Source organism: Marmota flaviventris, chromosome 12 (genome assembly GCF_047511675.1).
Source record: "Marmota flaviventris isolate mMarFla1 chromosome 12, mMarFla1.hap1, whole genome shotgun sequence".
Taxonomy (NCBI): Eukaryota; Metazoa; Chordata; class Mammalia; order Rodentia; family Sciuridae; genus Marmota; species Marmota flaviventris.
Genome location: NC_092509.1, coordinates 96,894,130 through 96,908,293, shown reverse-complemented (window position 1 = coordinate 96,908,293; position 14,164 = coordinate 96,894,130). Strand labels below are relative to the sequence as shown.

Genomic DNA, 14,164 nt, shown 5'->3' with positions numbered 1-14,164 from the left:
TCTAACTTATAGAATTGTTATGAGGGTTAAAGCACACATAAGCCCTGTAACTTATTATCTTAATGTTTAATTTGTTTAATACATTTATCACTGTTTTTAGAACAGTGTGAAGAGGGCTGATTTCAAAATGAACACACTATTACCATAACATTAGTGAGATGAAATTCACTTTGGTTAGAGAATAAAGTGTGCTTCAAATAGTGTTCCTTCCTACCTGTCCTTTGCAGGCACAGAGCTTTGTATTCATTTATCTAAGATAGTAAAACATTCTGGAAATGATCATAGTATTCACCTGTCCAGCAAATTATCCATTAGAGCCTAACATTAAACTTCCTCTCAGTACTTATACCATCTGCCACTCTTCACTTTCAGCTTCAACTCTTCCTACCTCTTCTCTTTGTTTTTTAACTGTAGCAATCCTGCCTCCATGCCCATTTCCTTCTTAGTTGTCCATTGAATTCATTCCCTTCCCTACCAAGCCAGTTTCCTGGTCCTTGTGTTTGTCTGTGATTGGTCCACTGATTTTCATTTTATCAACTAAAGTAATAATGCTAAGTATTCAGACATGAATTAGAGAAATCTAATATGACTTTTCTTCTTTCTGTGTTTTCTGATTTTTTTTTTTCTTTTTTCTCTCAGTTTCGAGTATTTACTGCCCCCTTTCATAAGGTAGGCTTTGCTGATTTCTGGCTGGCTGATCAGCTGAACAGCCTGTCAGTGATCCTAATGGACCTGGAATATATGATCTGCTTCTACAGTTTTGAGCTTGAATGGAATAAAAGTAAGGGCCTGTTGCCAAATGATTCAGAAGGTAGGATATGAACTTGCATTCCCACTACAAAATTGCCAGTGTAAACCAAGAAGTATCGGGAATGATAACTGAGAAAGTTAAGGTCATGGTGAAAACTCATCCAATAATATTACAAACTTAACTAAATGTACTTGGCACTCTGTTAACAATTCCTTATCTGAAATAATTTGGCTTTTAAATTGTGCTATGATTTTAGTCATCTGTTTGCCAAGAGATTTACAAGTTATACTTAAAGAATTCTAAAACCATTTTTTTAAAGCTCTAATATATCACAAATACTGTGATGCCAACGAAGTGTCATCACAGTATGCTTTAGAATGTTATACCAGCGATCAAAAATTCTGATTATATGGAATCAGAATAAGTGCTTCAAGTAATTCATGATAATGACTTTTAATTCTTATTTGGGACCTTGATTTTCTCTGACTCTTTGTCCCACTACTATTTTGTGCCAGGAATTCAATTTTATGTTCATGACAAGCATCTAGATAGATTATGTAACATCTGACTAATAAAAGTTTGATAAAGTCTGTGCCAGACACATTTTCAGTGATTTCCAGTGGATCACAACCCTATTGTATGTTGAACACACAACAATATATAACCAGAATTCAAGAAACAATTTATTAACTTTTTCTTTTCATTTAAAAATAGAATGTTTATTCTTGGTTGGGGTTTTTATTTTGTTTTGTTTTGTTTTTAGCACAAGAGCATGTACTGTTGGATGTATTATGCTGTGATGGTTTGCAGTTCATCGAATTATCTGAAGTCACCTGTGACATTTTTTAATTTTCCAGATGTTTCAAATTATAGAGCAAATTAGTTTTCCCCTCTTTATAGTGTACTCATTTTCTAATTTTCTTAAAGGTCTGGCAAACTCCAAAGAAAGTGATTCTAGAACACATATCCATAAATCTGAGAGCAGATTTTCCTTCTAGTCCCCTCTATAGATTTTTACCTCTTTTCCTTGGTTTAACTACCACTAAAAGGCTTGAGAATATAATAGTTGCAAGGAAGGAAGTAATTCTGAACCCTAAGCCTTTTGCCTTTGTGAACTTGCTAATGGTTACCCTGTATGACTATGTGTTGTAAACATGCTTATTTTTTAGTTGTAATTTTTTTCTTTTTTGGAATCTTCACAGAACCAGAAATCTGCCATAAATATTCATATGGTGTGCGAGCCATTGTTCAGTGCATTCCTGCTTGGCTTCGCTTCATCCAGTGCCTGCGTCGATACCGTGACACAAGAAGGGCCTTTCCTCATTTAGTTAATGCTGGCAAATACTCCACAACTTTCTTCATGGTGACGTTTGCAGCCCTTTACAGCACTCACAAAGGTATACTATAATTGACTTAAAGAGACTTTTCAGGGTCTGAATTTTCACTTCTTGAATCTATTTCTCACTCTGGTTACTTTTCCATTGGTCATGTTCTTTTTTCTCACTGCAATTATGGTTCCTTCATTTATATCAGTTTGTTCTTAAACGTAATTTTAGTCTCATTCTAATATTTACTGATGAATACCATTGAAAAGTAATATCGTCGCTTAGAATAGGAAGGATTGTGATAATGTTTGAAATCCTGAATTATGTTTAATGGGTTCAGTCTAAGGATACCTTGGGTTTTCATTTGGTTTTTTAGACTTCCTTGCTCATTAATGAGGTGGGGAAATGGCTAGGTAAAAAAAGAGTCCCTCTGGCAATCAAGTATACTTTTAATCGCTTTCCTTCACCAAGTAGTAAGGATTGTTTCCAGCCCATTTAACTGCAAATTGAGTTCTTAGATCCCTCTAGTTTTTTGTCTCCATGGCAACCCGTTATTACTTGCTCGTGCTCTTCTGTTTGGAAAAGAAAAAAGCTTTTAAGTTCTGAGCTACATGCAGTCACTCCTTTTGAATTTTTAACCTTTTTCCAAGAAATGTCAATCAATGATCTCACTTCCTTTTACTAAAATGCATTCCTTCTTTATCTATTTAAATCAATATTAGCCCACACCTTAGATACTGTGCTTCTCATCTGTAGTTGGTAAAGGAAATGTAACTAATTAAAATTATTGTAGTTATTTTTAAATACTTGCGTAAAAGTTTTTCAGTGATTTTTGTTTTTTAATTGAGAGACTGTATTTTAAGAGCCTTAGCTAATGCTACAAAATACTTACCAAAAGTGTCTGATAGTCATGAAAGATTAGGGCATTATTTTAGTAAGCTTTGAGATTTGGTCCAGCAGAACACATTATAACATACTTGTATTTTTTTGCAATAGATTCTGTGGTTAGAGTAGTAGTGATAAATGTGGCCAATAATTTTACTACTAATAGGTACTCGTGTTAACTGATATAATTTAGGGACCTCAGTGAAGGAAACACATCCCCATAGCTCCCATAATTTTAACTCTTGCTGAGAAATGCCATCTTTCAGTGTTGGAATACATTATCATTTTGAAGGTTGTTATAATAAATGTATAAATTAGCCAGCTGATTTGATACATGGTATTTTATGATTCCTTTTACTAAATTATTAAGAACCATTCTCCCATTCCTAGGTGAAAGTAAACATTGTATTTTTGGTTGAATATTTTAGAACATAATGTAGCTATGACTATACTAATACCATTCATTAAGAAGCCAAAAACCTGAATTCCTTAAGTCTATAAGCACTCCTAAATCCTGCCAGGCACGGTGGCATTCTTCTATAATCCCAGCTACTTAAGATGCTCAGGCTGAGGATTCCAAGTTTGAGGACAGCCTGGGCAATTTAGTGAGACCCTATCTCAAAATTTAAAAGGGGGCTGGAGTTGTGGCCCGGTGGTAGAGAGCCCCTAGGTTAAATCCCTAGTGTGGAGGTAAGATTGGGGGGCACTCTGAATCTAAAAAAGTCAAAGCCAGAAAAATAATAATTTTAATAGTTTTCTGGTCTTTAGACATTTTTGGCCATTCATGAGTCCCTACAATTAATTTTATATGCTATATTATCTCGTGAACATTTTTAAATTTACAGCTGAAATTTTTCATCTGAAGTTTTAAAAAATATAAAATATGTCATTACTAGTACATTTAAAACATATTTTAAAATAAAACTGCTAAATATTTCTACTAAATATATCCAGGTTGCCTAAATAAAAAAGTCTGATATTTAGCATAATTTATTAAAAAATTAAGCAGTCTACGATAGAAAGTTTATCTCTTTCCCATTTATTTTAATGTAATATATTTTTATTTTAATGTTGTGTTAGTCATCTTTCCATCACCATGACAAAATACCTGGGGAAAAAAAATCAACTTAAAGGAGGATTTATTTAGGTTTAGAATTCCAGAGGTTTCTGTCCATGGTTGCTTGTTCCCATCAATATTGGACCTGTGACCAGACAAAACATCGTTGCAGGGAATGTTCAGTAGAGCAAAGCTGGTCAGCTCATGGTAACCAGAAATGGGGGGACGGAAGTGGGGAGAGAAGGGGAGAGGAGAGGGGGAGAGAGAGAGAGATCCCAATATATCCTTCAGGGGCATGGCCTCAATTATCTACTTTCTCCAACTAGGCCCCACCTCCTAAACTTTCCACCACTTCCACTAGTGCCACAGGCTGGTGACCAAACCTTTAACACATGAAACTTTGGAGGACACTCCAGTTCCAAACTATATGTAACAAATGTAATACATTTTTATATTTTAATGACTTTTGTCATCTATGTATGTATATAAATTGAAATTAAATTCTTTACTTCTTTACAAGGTGCTGATTAAAGATTAATTTTTTTTTCTTTTCTGGGTTGTAATTATTATTATCCTGATTATTATCTATGGTTGATCAAAGCACCTTTACAAATATATTACAAGTTTTAATAAAATAAAAATTGCACATAAGTCAACCAAACTTCCTTCTTTTCTTTCCTCTTCCTTTTTTTTTTTTTTTTTGTTGTTGTTTTTCTTTTATACTGGGGATTGACAAGGGGTGCTTTACCACTGAGGGATATCCACGGCCCTTTTATTTTTTTATTTTGAAACTGGGTCTTGCTAAGTTGCTGAGGCTGACCTGCATTTGTGATCCTCCTGCCTCAGCCTCTTTAATTGCTGGGATTACAGGCATGTGCCTCTGTGTCTGGTGCACATAAATATTTGTTGATGAAATAAATTTATGTTACTTTTCCCTTTTTCAGTTAGATAAAGTCTGAAAAATCTTATTAACATTGCTGTGAAGAGGAGAATGTTGCAGATGTCACTCAGGTGTTTGAACAAATTCAGTTATATGCCAACAAAATTACATAGTAGTCTATGAATTATTTATACTAAGCAAGTTTTCCTTTTTGAAAACAGAATTAGAAATAAACTAAAGCAAAGAATTGATCATAAACTGAATAAAAATTGATCTGTTAACCAGTCATTAGTTATTAACATTTTTAGTTTCTCAACAATAGTCCATCCTTATTTAGCCCCACATATTTAAATAATAGGAAAGTTAAAATATTAATTTGGCGGGGAGGGGTGGGGGTACTGGGCATTGAAGACAGAGACACTCTACTACTGCACTATATTACCAGCCTTTTTTATTTTAAGACAGTGTCTTGCTGAGTTGCTGAAGCTGGCATCAAATTTGCAATCCTCCTGCCTCAGCAAGTCTCTGGGATAACTGGTGTGTGCCACCATACCTGGCAACATGTTAATATCAATACCTGTTTGCTAAACTACTTTGATTTTATCACATTATTTAAATGTATATTTGAGAAAAATCTTGAAACTACAGATTATACTCATCCAAATTTATGAAAATATCTGCAATTTACCTGAAGGGAGAGAAAAGTTTTTCTTTTCAGGGACATGGCCTCAATGATCTACTTTCTCCAACTAGGCCCCACCTCCTAAACTTTCCACCACCTTCCGCTAGTGCCCACAGACTGGTGACCAAACCTTTAACACATGAAACTTTGGAGGACACTCCAGATCCAAACTTAGATTAATGACAGATGTCCTGCAAATTAAATTGACAGAAGATACATTAACAGGAGAAAAGGTTTATTATATATAAAGAAGTCTTCATAGGAAAGAAATGAAGATCCAAAGAAGTGGTTAGACCAAGGGGCTTATATATCATTTTTACAGAGAGCAATAAATTGTGGAAAAGTAAGTAGACATGGGTGAGGTGATTGGGTTTCTAGGGAATATAAATGGTAGGAGGTTAAATTTATGGGAAAACTAACAGAAGAAAAATATTTTTTTAGTAATGTTTGTTGTGCAGACTCAAATGGTGTCTCCTCATTAAGAGTCAGTCATCTGTAATAATTAAGAGAGAGAGACAACTTTGAATGAAAACTTCTGTTGCCTTGCTTTTAGACAGAAAAGAAGAGGGCAAAGAGATTCTCTTGCATCTGCTGTTTTTTCAGTTGCTCTAGTTTAGTCTTTAGACAAGGTGGCATATTTGGGGGGACATAATCTAATTCTCTTCATACCCTAATTGGGAAACTAGTCGAAAAAAGTCTTTCCTTCTGGTTAACAAATTTGCATCATTTTTGTGGAAATACCTCATTCCTTAGTTCTGTTTCTGAATTAGGTGAATGGATAGATAGACAGACAAACATGCAGCAGAAACTTGTATTCAGAAAGTATTTATTAAGCTGGGCACAGTGGCACATGCCTGTAATCCCAGCCACGCAGGAGGCTGAGGCAGGAGGATTGCAAATTTGAGGCCAGCCTGGGCAATTTAGTGAGACTCTGTCTCAAAATAAAAACTAACTAAATAAAAATGATTTGGAATGTCAAGCTCAGGAATAGAGCACCCCTGGGTTCAATCCTGAGTACCACCCCCCCACACACACACAGAAGTATATAAGACTATTCTGTGTAATAGGGTGTACTAGGCACTAAAAACATAACATAGTTCTTCCCTTAAGAATTATCAGATCAGGGTAATTTTCATCTCATTAAAATTATTATTCTTTGTTTGAAAAAAAAAAGAATTATAATTTAGGGCTGGAGATATAGCTCAGTTGGTAGAGTGCTTGCCTTGCATACACAAGGCCTGGGTTCAATCCCCAGCATTACAAAAAAAAAAAAAAAAAAAGAATTATAATTTACCAGGGGAAAATAGACAACCGAAAAGGCATTAATTGGTTGTACAATGTGACTATACTTAACCACTACCAAATTGTACACATGGAAATTGTTAAAATGGTAAATTTTGTTTTTTTAAATCACATAAAAATAAATAAAGGTATTGTGTCCAACTACTTCTAAAAAATAAATATTAAAAAAAAAAAAAAACTTTACATAGAATGCAGTGAGAGAAGCAAAATACCAGAAGAACCAATAACACAAGTCTCTGACCCAGCCCTGTATGCCATAGAATCAGGAAGTTTAGAGAAGACCTATGTATGTAAGGTAACATCTGTGAGAACTACATCCTATTGTTTATATTAAGAGGACTCTAATTATCTCATCATGTGCTTTGCCCAAAGCCATGATTTTTATTTTGTCTTTTGTGTGTGTGTAAGTAGTACTTGGGATTGAATTCAGAGCTTCCTGTATGCTAGACAATCCTAGGCCATGGAGCTACCTAGCCATGTGATTTGTGCATTGTAGAAGTGATAGTTTACTACTTCTGTTCATCAGCTAGGGCTTTTTTAGTGGAGGAGGAGGGGAGGTGCTTCACACAAAGCCACATCTTTAAAATGGAGGTAATAGTACCTATCCTGTATACTTTACACATTGGTCATGGGATTCAGTAAGGGAGTACTCATGAAATTACCTTATAGACTATAATGTACTACATCAGTGGAATTTAGGCTAAAATGAAATATAGCTCCCTTTGCTGACTAGAGCTGGTTTATGTGTGTCTTCCTTTGTAGTCTTTTTAAGAGAAACTCATGATTGTCGTGGGTTGGGAGGCTGCACAGGGGAAGTATCAGTTAGGAATGTCTTTGGCATTTTGCCTAAGTAATATAGCTGTTCACTCATTGAACACAATTCACATACCCATCAATTTTTTTAAAGCTTTTTAAAAAAAGGAATCATTGGTTATGTACCTTAATCCTATCCCTAATGTTTTTAAAAATATTTTCAGGGCTTGGGTTGTTTGTAGCTCACTGACAGAATATGCTTGCCTTGCATGTGTGAGGCACTGGGTTCAATTCTCAGCACCGCATATAAATAAATGAATAAAATAAAGGTCAATCAACAACAACAAAATTTTAAAAAATAATTTGAATTGCCACATATTTAATATTTATAACTGAAATTTTCTACCCAAAAAGCCTAGAATGGGAAAATGTCACAAAGAAAACTCAGAGGGATGATTAGCAGAAAATATGGCATTGATTGATGATCACAACTAAGATTTGATTTCTGTTGTTTTCTTGAAATAGTATTCAAGGAGAAAAGTCATCAGAAAACATAGACTTTAGAAATAAGCATTGAATCAAAAGAATAGGTTCAGTATGGCTAACTGGGTAGATAACTTTTCTTTTAAATGTGTGTGCTATTAAAAAGGATAACATTTCATAAGAATAGAATAAAAGATAGTGAGGTAACCTTGTTCACACTCAACAATCTAGTCAAAGAACTAGCCTGCAAGAGTTACCATAGTAACAGCATTATATTAGGGGAGTTTTCAAGATTGCTTCAAAGGTTGTATTTTACGTTGTACTGCATGACTTTTTTTTTTTTTTTAATGGAGTTATAAGAGTTAGCTCTGCACTTAGAATCATTTTTTAGAAAGTGAAGGAAAAGGTTTAGGCAACCCATTTTAGGGGGACTGAATATAATAATATTGTAGTCAGTCCTCATTTGTTATATTAAGAAGAAAGCACATTTGAAATATTTCACTGAGTTTCAAAAGCAAAGGAATTTAGGTAGCAGCCAGTCTCTGTATTTAAGAATTCACATTTCAGTATATGGCTAAATTTGAAGCCAACTCACAAGTGTTGGAATTGGGATTAGAGGAAACAGGAAAATGTTTTAAATATTTTTTTTTAAGTGTCTTGAGGTTTCTTGGCTTTGGCAAGGAAAAAACCTGTGGGAGGTACACCCTGATACAATAACAGAAAAGGCCATTATGTTGTTACTTCTAACCAGTTATTAAAGGAGAGCACTTCTTGGATTTTCTGTTTTTTATTTAGTTCCTAACATTCTCAAATAGTTATAAATTCTTAATTTTTAAATTCTTTGCTATTCTTTTAACTATGTGAAGGGACCTTCTTTTAAAAAATACTACATATTTTCCTATAGACTTCTTGTGTGTTTGTTTTTGTTGTTAGCATTGCTATTAAACTTTTTTAAATACTTAAAAATAAAGAGAGGTTCTGTGCACATTCCGGGTTCATTTATATCTGAGAGGTTGATTGTTTTCTAGCGTCCAAATCCCTTCTAGATCCCTTCTTGTTTAACATTCTCTAGGGGTCTTGTGCTACCGAATAAGGATTCCTCTACAGGAGTCAAGTGCCTTCAGTGCAATAGCCATTTCACTGGTTTGATTGGATCCACGTAGTCCAGAAGTACTTCTTCTCTGGGGTATGGTCAGTTTGTTACCCTGTTTTTACCCTTGGGAATAGGCTATTATACCAGATTTTCAAATTTTAATCTTAATAGAAATGGTAATTTTTTTTTTTTAATTATCTAGGGAAATTTTTGTTCCATTAGCTTTTGAAAACTTTTTAAACTCATTTGGACAAATGTTCCCATTTCTCCCTTATTATTGAAAGGAGCTCAAAACTTTTAATGCTTTTGAACTTGATATATTCTGCTGTAATTGTCCTAGTCTGACTAATAATGCAAGAAAAGAAATGGATTGTTTTAGTATTCATCTTGACAGTATTGCTTGAGACCTACTGACATCATAAAGCCAAAAAAGATATTGTTTTTTTTCTGATTATTTTGATTTTAATTCAAAAATGTACTTGGCATTGTACTAATTTTAAAATGGTTATAATTATATCTAGTAATAACTTTTAAAATATTAATTACAAGCCTGTAATCCCAGGACTTGGGAGACTGAGTCAGGAGGATCACAAATTCAAGGTCAGCCTCAGCAATTTGGTGAGGCCCTAAGCAACTTAGTGAGAACCTGTCTCAAAATTAAAATAAAAAAGGGCTGGAAATGTAGCTCAAGCTAAAGTGCCCCTGGATTTAATCATACAAAAAAATTAATAATAATAAGTATATAAAATAAATATATAAAATATATGTCCTTTGCCGATTAAAATCAGTTAAAATTGTTTCTCTATAAAATGATTGAAAAAATAAATTTAAAAAATGTTTAAAATCTGCTTAAATATGTGTATATAATAAAAATTATAGCTTTGAGTAAATTAAATTCCCTTTGTGTCTGCTCTGTCATTTTAAAAAAGGACTTTAAAAAAATGACACGTGATTACACCCTGATACCATTTTGTTGTATTTTCTCTAGTCTTAAATGCTCTTACAACTGATAGAGTTAGAATTTCCATGTATAATTATGTTCTTTTAAAACACTCATACACAAAAATTATACTATTTTGTTGTTTAAAAGTTGGAAAGACATTTGAAGACCATTGCTTGAAAACAGAATTTTAATTTTTATTATGTACTGTTTTATATCATACATAGTTTTACATGAGAATGCTATTGGTGATCAGAATAAACATCAAATGATGTTATTGTGTCTAGGTGTTCTCAGCAAAATAAATAAATAAAAGAGAGAGAGAAAGAGAAAGGAAACAAAGGAATAGGTGAATGTACTATAAGGCCTTAAATTTCTGCTAAGAACTATTATGTGTTACTCTAGGGAACTTAGTAATCGAGTGTATATGAATCTCTTTCCATCAGAGTTTTATAGTTTAATATGGTAAGTATGCTCATCTGCTACTTTTACCTATTAAACCAACCCCACAACTCAGTAGCTTAAAACAGCTATAATTTATTCCTGTTTGGGCATCTTCAGGACTGCTAGGTATTGACTGAACAAGACTGGGCTTATTTTGATAGCACTGCTTCCAGCTTCTTTTTCAACTGAACTTGGGGCCTCACTGCAGGTTAGGTTCAGGTCTGTTCTGTGTTCATACTGGAACCCCAACTAAAGCAACAGCATTTTTCCAGGGAAGCTTCTCAAGTGTCACTGACAAAAACAAGTCCTACTTCACAAGTACATTTAAAACCTGTACTTGATTTATATCTGCTATCTTCCCCCATTTGTGGAATATTTCTGTGGTCCAGATGCTATTTTTTAGCAATAATCTAATCCACTATTATATGGAAAACAATTTAACTGATTTCAGTGGGCAAAGGACATAAACAGTTTGCAGAATATATATATCTAATAAATATAAAAAATAGGGCTAGGGTTGTGGCTCAGTGGCAGAGCGCTTGCCTTGCACATGTGAGGCACCAGGTTTGATCCTCATCACCACATAAAAATAAATAAACAAAATAAAGATCTTGTGTCCATGTATAACTAAAAAATTTTTTTAAAACATGAAAAATATTAAACTTCACTAATAGTCAAAGAAATGAAAGTTAAAATAATACTAAATCAAAGAAGTTATGATGCTCATTGTTGACAAGGGTATGGAGAGATGAACCCTTAATCTATTGATAGAGTAAAAAGTGGTAAGCAATTTGGAGATTCTGGTAAGAGTCTTAAAATCATTCATTCCTTCTGACCTAGTAACTCCCATTCCATAACTTCTCCAGAAGCAAGTAAAAAAGTTGGCAAAAATGAGTGTATCTCTATGGCATTATATAGTGAAAAACTGAAATCATCTAATAGGTGTCCGGCAATAGAATAGTTTATTTATAGTAACAGAAATATTATTTGGTAGCCTGTTAAAAAGTAATGCAAAGCATGTACAAATGGTAGATAAAGAATAGTGATGTTATTGAAATCTAATGTTTATGGAATATTTTATTTTAAGGCAGTTAACATGTATTAATTCATTTAATGCTCACAGAAAGCTGAGGTCTTAAAACCAGAATTGGACAGAACTGTAAAATGTAAAATTTTATTCAGGAACTATTGCATTTGAAGAAAAATTGTCTCCACATAGAACTGTATCATTAAAAAGTGGAGATTTCTAGCCAAGAAGCAGAGTGAGGGTCATTGGGTGGGAAACACTAAAAGAAAACATTAGAGTTAGGGGGGATTTCTGGCTAAACTGACTTGACAGGATTCTTGCTGATGGCAGTATATGGTGATCAGATACCTAGGGTGGAAAAACAGTGTGGTAGGATTCTCAACTGACTTAGCAAGATTCTTATGCAACTGGCTGATGCAGACACTAAGATGCCAGGGTAGAGATGTAGAGGGTAGAGAAGTCTGACTAGAGTTAGGTAAAAAAGAGTCTTTGTAAGACTTAGGTAAAAGAGAGTATAGGTCAGCACTTGATTATCATTTTACAGACAAGGAAATTGAAAACAGAGTGGGTAAGTTATTTGCTTAACTCATACAGCTAAGAAGTAGAAGAACCTGGGATATCAATCTAGATGCAGACAATATAGCTTCAAAATCAAATAGCAAGTAGGTGTCAAAGCTGGAATTTACACCTAGACCTTGTGATTATTTTTGTTCTCCCAATACTGCTTTCTAAGTTTATAGAATTTTCTGATCCTTTCCCAGTGATACAGTGTTAAACTCAAGGTAAATCATCCATGCCTGGAGACTGGTTGTTGGGAGTCTTTTAAATTGCATATTTGATTTTCTTAATAGGCTATTTCAGGTAATCTACTTAGTATTTGTTAATTTGTTATATGTGTTTTTTGGAAGAATTATCCCATTCCATCTGAGTCACCAAATTTATGCATATGGAGTTGCTCTAAGTATTTTCTTACTATCCTTTTGACTTCTGCAGAGACTTTAATGATATTTCCAGTTTCATTTATGATATTGATCATTTGTGTCTTTTTTTTCCCTTGTCAGACTTGCTAGAAGTTGTCATTTTTATCATTCCAAGGAACCAGATCTTTATTTCATTTATTTTTTCCCCTCAATTGTTTTTCTATTTTCAATTTTACTAATTTATGCTCTTTATTGTTTCCTTTCTTCTGCTTATTGTAGGATGTTTGTTTATTTTTGGATTGTTTGTTCTTTTTTCCTAGATACCTTTTTTTTTCTTTTTTTTAATGGAATGGAACTTTATTGTAGCACCAAAGGAAAAAAGAAGTCCCCAAACCCAAGTAATAGGCATTGAATAAATAGAGGAAATCCTTGGTGGCTTTCACATCAGGAATGTTCTGCACCAAGTACCATTTCAATTGAGGGAAATTCAAGCACCACCATTATTTTTCTTTTCACTTCTCCATCTTCAAAAGCATTGGAACTGGTTTATAGAGCAAACCACATCCTGAAGTCACATACAAAGTTAATCTGTAAATTGCTTTTTTTAAAGGCAATGTCAGTACAATTCAGTGGCATTTAGTATATTCATACTGTTGTGCATCCACCTATCTAGTCCAAAATTTTTAATTATCCCCAGAGGGGATAATTAATAAGGAGTTGTTTCCCCTTCCCCCTCCTCAAAACCACCAATGCATTTTCTGTCTCTATGAATTTAACTATTTTGGATATCTTCTATAAATGGAATTAATCAATATGTGACAGGCTTCAGTTCCAAGTGTCTCTGAGGTTCATCCATGTAGCAGCATGGTTCAGAGCTCCATTCCTTATTCTGGGGTGTATCTTCAACAGTGATTATCGTCATTGCCCAGTGATTTTGGTCCATGGGAATCCATGGTCTTACAATTGTGAGATGACCTGGCTTCGGGATAGGGCACAAGATCCAGAGGTAAGTTCGGGGGGGGGAGCAAATGGGACTCTTATCCATATACTGTTTTGCCTTCCTGGAAAAATCCCACTCTTCAGACTTCTCATGTTTTATTTTGTTTTGTACTGGGTGAAATCAGGTGGTTTCAGAAGTCTCCGACCATAGGGTAACTCTGTAGCTCTGTGCCCAAAGTGAGGCAGAGCATCATGGCAGAAGGACATGGAGGAAGAAAGCAGTTCAGGATATGGCAACCAGGAAGCAGATTCTCCTAGATTCTTCAGATAGGGGCTTAGCTTAGATTCTTGACTTGAGACTTCCCTCTCTTCTAATATATCTATTTAATGCAATAATTCTTCTCAGCATTGCTATAGCTGTTCCCCACAAATTCTGATTACATACTTCCCTTTTTATTCAATTCTTTATTTTTAAAATATCCCTTAGGACTTCCTCCTTGGCATGTGAATTAATTCAAAGTATACTGATTACTTTTCAACTGTTTGGAGATTTTCCTACCATCTGTCTGTTGCTAATTTCTGGTTCAAATCCTCTTCTCTTTCTCTCATTGATTTCTAGTTCAGATTAACTTGTATAATCACAGAAGAGACTCTGTATGATTTGAACTATTTTAGATTTGTCA

The 14,164-nt window shown here is 34.1% G+C and overlaps 1 protein-coding gene across 1 annotated transcript in view; it reads left to right on the top strand.

Moving 5' to 3' along the window:
- Positions 1-14,164, top strand: part of Xpr1 (xenotropic and polytropic retrovirus receptor 1) — a 180,352-nt gene that overhangs the window by 135,943 nt on the left and 30,245 nt on the right. Inside the window, exons 10-11 of the mRNA XM_027934953.3 lie at positions 640-811; positions 1,954-2,148. Coding sequence (XP_027790754.1) covers positions 640-811; positions 1,954-2,148 — 367 coding nt within the window. The remainder of the gene's footprint in view (positions 1-639; positions 812-1,953; positions 2,149-14,164) is intronic.